This window comes from Drosophila nasuta, chromosome 2L, assembly GCF_023558535.2.
Source record: "Drosophila nasuta strain 15112-1781.00 chromosome 2L, ASM2355853v1, whole genome shotgun sequence".
NCBI classification, from domain to species: Eukaryota; Metazoa; Arthropoda; class Insecta; order Diptera; family Drosophilidae; genus Drosophila; species Drosophila nasuta.
The window spans coordinates 3,387,597-3,392,753 of NC_083455.1; the positions used below are offsets into that span (position 1 = coordinate 3,387,597).

Genomic DNA, 5,157 nt, shown 5'->3' on the forward strand with positions numbered 1-5,157 from the left:
TTAGCAGTTTTAGTCATAGATAATTATTTCTTCCATGACTAATATTTTTCTGATCAAAAATATATATATTATACTTAATGGGGTCGAAGATGTTTCCTTCATTTTTTCAAAAATCTTCCATATATATTGTTAAGCAAAGCAAAAAAGATCCGACGGTCTTAATAGTTGTCCGATAAAGAAAGTTTTGATGTAATTTTATACATTTAATACGAAAAGTTTTGGATATCTATAAATATGGTATACATTTAACTATGAATTTTGTGAGAAGTTCTGGAATTATATTTAAATTGTTTATCTTGAATAGTTATTTTTTAATTATCGGAGCTTATGTTTTAGGAGAAAGGCTGCTCCAGCTTGCTGTCGACCTTATGGACTTGACTTTTGACAATTCCCCGTCTTGAGGGTCCTTTAATGCCTTTTGTCGTCTTGCTCGCCCGACGGCGCCTGTAGTCGGTGCCATAGGAGGCCATGCAGTAGCAGGGCTTCCAGCTGGGACGTCGCTGCAGTTGGCTCTGCTCATGCGGAGACCGCTCCGTGGTCCAAACGGGCACGTAATGGGTCCAAGTTTCGCCGTTGCGATAGATGCCGCCCACATCGGAGCTGTCGCTGGTGTATACATGCTGGGGATAGTACTGGGGATAGTAGCTGTCTGAGCTAGATCTGGAGCCAGCTCGATTGCCGGCATCAAGGCCACGATGTTCAGTAGCATAGTTGGGATTCCATTGCGCCTTGGGATCGTAGGGATCTCTGGACTGATGTTTTGAGTCACCTCTGCTGCTGCTGGCACGACCCTTGAAAATGGGCACACTGGCGTCCTCTGCGGGGCGAGGGAATGAGAAGTGAAAGTGAGCTGAAAGTGAGACCGCTTTCACTTACCTTTCTCGCCGTCTCGCTGCTGAGCCGAACTCGTCTCATTTCCCTCACCCTCGGCGGTAATTTCGAACGTAATGTCTGTGTGGATACCCACACGTTTCTTGTGTTTACCCAAGTCCGTAATTTCCACACTCTCTTTGGACTCTGCTTTGAAGTTGGCAGTGCATTTAGTTTTAGTCTGATTTGCTCATTTGCTTTTGCTGCTGTGAGCCAATTTAATTACCTTTCGTTTGCTGCTGCCCATCACCCGTATCGACAGTCACACGCACGCCGTGTATCTTCGGCCGATGGCCACTGTTTCCACTTGCACTGCTTCCGCTTCCACCTCCACCTCCATCTCCACCACCGGAGCCACTTGAACCAGCACGTCCTGTGCCCTGATCATAGCCGCTGCCACTGTTGCCCTGCTGCCCCTGTCCCTGTCCTTGTCCCTGTCCGATTATAACTGGCACACCCGTCTGGTTGTTGTTGTTGTTCTCCATGTCATCGAAATCCAACTTGGATGACACTTTATTCGCTTGACCTGGTTACGGTTACGATTAAAGCCCGTGTCCACGTACCAGACGCCATCAACATTGTTTGTTTTTCGGTTTAGCATAGAAATTACATTTAAGCAAAGAAATTTCATTTAAGTTATGCAAACACACTTTTATTCCCCAACCCCTTCACCGAGCATCTAATCCTGCCAACATCCTGCAGAGAGAGGGAAAATCGGAAGAACTAGAGTGTGTTTCACGTTAAAGCTGCCATCCACAAACGTTGTCAATTAGCGCACGTTGATTTATTTATGGACATATCTTCATCTCGTTACCCCCTCAGTACACACACATTTATATACTTGTACACACTTACATACTCAGTTGAGTGACTTTCGAGTTGACTCTGCGCACTTCGACCAGTTCTGATTACATTTCAGTATGCAAACTTTTCACCACTGAACTAATTTGTTTAAATTTAATGCATAAAGTCAGTCGAGTGTGAATTATTGAACTCTGATTCATGATTTGCAGTTTCTGGAAATTCGAATCTATAGCTTGGCATTTAATATATAATTCATGTTTGTTTCAAGACAAGTTTGTCTTCAACTTTCTACCCGGTTTATATATTTTTATATATTTATTTATATTGTTAGATAACTAGAATGACGCATACTATTAGCAAACTAAATTAACCACAAGACTATATTAATTTACACAGCATTCAAAATTTTAAATGACAATTAAGAGTGCTACTTTGATTAAGAGCAGCTTTTAAAATTAAGATTGATCTACAATAGTGCAAATTATGGCTTGTTTCGTTCAACAATAATATAAATATTTTAAATTAAAATGTGTTATATAGTATGTAATTCGTTCACCATTTGATGTTTTGAACGTTATTAGTAGAAATGATTGCGCTAAGTATTGTAAAGACTCTAAAAGTCAAAAAGGCGAATCGAACTTTTCTAAGGTTTAATGATTGTTTACGCTATTTTTAAAATCAAAATTCCGTGTAACATGATTCACATTTTTTGGGGAACTTTTGGTATCGCCATGAAAAGTTCCCAAATTATGGGAAATGCCCACATAGTCAACAGCTTTGGAGAGGGTGGTCTCAAAGCGATTGAAATCTTAGGCAAAAAACAATGGAAACACTTGCCACTAATTGATAAATAACAAAATTGTCGAACAATAGTAACCTTGTGCACAGTGATGAGTCAGCAGAAAGCAGCATAATCCCAAAAAAATCACAGGCTGTCCCAGGTACATTTTTGGGAATAGATGAGAAAACGAACGAAAGCAAAAAGTACTTTTTAATCAAGTTAAAGTTGTTTTCGTCTACAGCCGTTTTAACACTTAAGAATGTCTTGATTAATGGGATTTTTCAGTGTGGTTGATAACTCGAAGCTTTGACTTGAAGCGCGATTCAGGTGCGCACTTGAAAACCGCCGACAAACGACTAAAAAAACTAGAGACCGAATTGAAATATCTGACGAGATTCACTAAAAATTAAATAACTAGCCAGCTGGAGAACTTGGAGAACGTAGAGAACAACAGATTTGTTGTTCAGTTTCTCAATTGTTCAGTTTTTGTTGTCTGTATTTCTGTCCCAGCTTCTGTTCCGTTCCGTTCTGTTCAGTTCTGTTCTCTTGTTGACGTTTGCACTTTGTTGATAACATCTTAACTGGGCCCATAAGTGAATCGCTGACTTTTGTTGCCGGACAGCAGTTGCTGCATTGCTTGGAAATTCCAAGACGAAGAGGAGAGGAGAGGGAGTTGGGGCCAGCTTCAAAATGTAATGCGTATAAAGCCCAACTCAGTCTCTAACCCCCTTTGCCCCTGACTAAATTGTAAGTAATCAGTTGGCTGGCATCTTTTGTTATTGTTTTTAGCTGAAGTTTCCGTTGTACTAAGTATCTTGGAGATTCTATTGTGTCTGATGAAGTGCTTATACCTTATAATGTAATTACACAAAGGGCATAAACGAACAGCATAAGCTTTTGTTAAAAACAACTTTAAAAATCATTCAAATTATGATGGAACTTAGTAACTGAGTGTAGTAGTAAAATTATTTATTTTTCAATCAGTAACTGTCACTGACATTTACAACTCATTGAAGGAATTCTGAATTTATAGAATCGCACAAATAAAATTATATTCTTGAATATTTTTTCAAGAACGTTGTGCTTTATGCGAATTTGAAAATTATAAGACCTATTCGAAATAATAATATTTGAGATTAGTATTGGTTTGTGTGCTTCAATGGTAATAAATGCAAATACAGGGTATTTTCTTTTGTACTGACGTTCAAGATCTGATTGCTAAACTTTTGTGTTTTGGTCTTTTTCATAATGCTCTCATCATTAATCATTTGCTGGCGATTCGATGTTTCTCGTGTCTCAGCTCTCAGCATTCAGATTGCCAGAGCTATCACAATTATATTTTGTGGCAATTTTGACAGCGCAAACGATTATCTTCATTAGCTGTCGACCGACCATATAATATCAGAATCAAATTCAAGTTCAAGTTGAGTCGGCGATTACTTTGAACAGTTCTCCCTTCATTCTCTGCTAATCCCCCCATTTGGTTAAGCTGATGCCACAGTCATTTGTTAGCCAACGCCTCGAAGCACCACATTTTGGTGTTTTGGGTGGTTTATCTTGAGCGGGGAAATTGCATTTGAACCACACATGTTGGAATAATAATGTCAAGCCAAACAAATGTAAGGACCATAAATTCTTTCGTTCTTCGAAGAGGGCGCCAGAACTTTTGCCTCGACTCCCGGGCAATTAATTAGCAATTGCATTTGCTGCTGTCATTACGTGTGATAATTAAAAGGGCGCACGAGTCGTCCAAGTGCACAAATGGAAGGCTGGCAGGGAGTGAATTCTGGCAAATGTATGGCCATAAATTTGATGACCCGGCCCGGTTGAGTTCACTTCATTTTGGTTTGGATTCGTTTGCTTTCCTTTTGGCCTGTTCTTGCCCTGGGCTCAACTGCAAATGCACTTTAATCTCGAATTTATCAAGTGTAATAGTTGGGCCCTGCCTAATGGGGTTGAGATTATTGTTGCCCCGGGCCACAGCTCCAACATTGCCGCACACTTTTGTAATCTGGCGGATTAGAAGCGCACCCACAAAAGCCTATCCACAACACTCCACGATGCGAGTGTGTGGACATGGGATGGGCCTGTCTTGGCACTACGTGCAGACCCATTAAACAGATGGATTTCGTTGTCAACATTTTTAATATACTTTTGCTGCCACAGCCACAGCCACTGCCATTGCAGACTCGAATCTCTCATCTGCTTATCTGCCCGACTACCCGCTTGTCCGACCTCTGGGCTGGCATCTTCTGGCTTCTTCGAGTATTTGCATAAAGTTTTGCTTGCAACAACTTAATTTTCATTGTTTCTATGCATTTATGTTGCACTTGCCGGACGGACAGAATGGACTCACTCAAGTGTAGCTGGTAAGTTCAAGTGCGTCATTGTCTTCCACTCAAGATACTTTCAGCACTTGCATAATTTTGTCCACCCAACAACTTTTAAAATGTTCGCTGCATACTTTTAGGGATGCAGAGTAATTAAAATTTGTCCGTTTTTAAATAATTTTTCATAGCATACTTTAAGAAATTGAATTTGTCCCATTTAAGGTAAACCTTAATTTTCGACAATTGGGATTTATAGCTATATTATATCTATACTTATATCTGGTAGCACAGCTGGCATATAATAAATATATAATACTTTCTTTTTTGTGTTTTATCAAATAGTAATTATTAACTTATTTCAGACGAGAAAAT

The 5,157-nt window shown here is 39.7% G+C and overlaps 1 protein-coding gene across 2 annotated transcripts; it reads right to left on the reverse strand.

Moving 5' to 3' along the window:
- Positions 1–201: 201 nt before the first annotated feature.
- LOC132798654 (uncharacterized) lies at positions 202–2,809 on the reverse strand. Of its 2 annotated transcripts, none has more exons than XM_060810593.1 (4): positions 2,552–2,809; positions 1,097–1,396; positions 877–1,020; positions 202–817 (listed from the first exon to the last, which is right to left on the reverse strand). In XM_060810593.1, the coding sequence occupies exons 1-4, from the start codon at positions 2,619–2,621 to the stop codon at positions 333–335; spliced, it is 999 nt and encodes a 332-aa protein (XP_060666576.1). In that variant the 5' UTR covers positions 2,622–2,809; the 3' UTR covers positions 202–332. The 2 variants fall into 2 exon arrangements, with proteins under 2 accessions (XP_060666576.1, XP_060666577.1); XM_060810594.1 differs by having other exon boundaries at positions 206–817; positions 877–1,017; positions 2,552–2,806.
- Positions 2,810–5,157: the final 2,348 nt, after the last annotated feature.

Coding starts and splice junctions, on each gene's coding strand:
- LOC132798654 (XM_060810593.1), bottom strand. CDS start 2,621: ATGTACCTGGGACAGCCTGTGATTTTTTTGGGATTATGCTGCTTTCTG. Junction 1,397..2,551: donor GACTCATCACTGTGCACAAG/GTTACTATTGTT, acceptor AACCGTAACCAG/GTCAAGCGAATAAAGTGTCA. Junction 818..876: donor GCAGCGAGACGGCGAGAAAG/GTAAGTGAAAGC, acceptor CTCGCCCCGCAG/AGGACGCCAGTGTGCCCATT.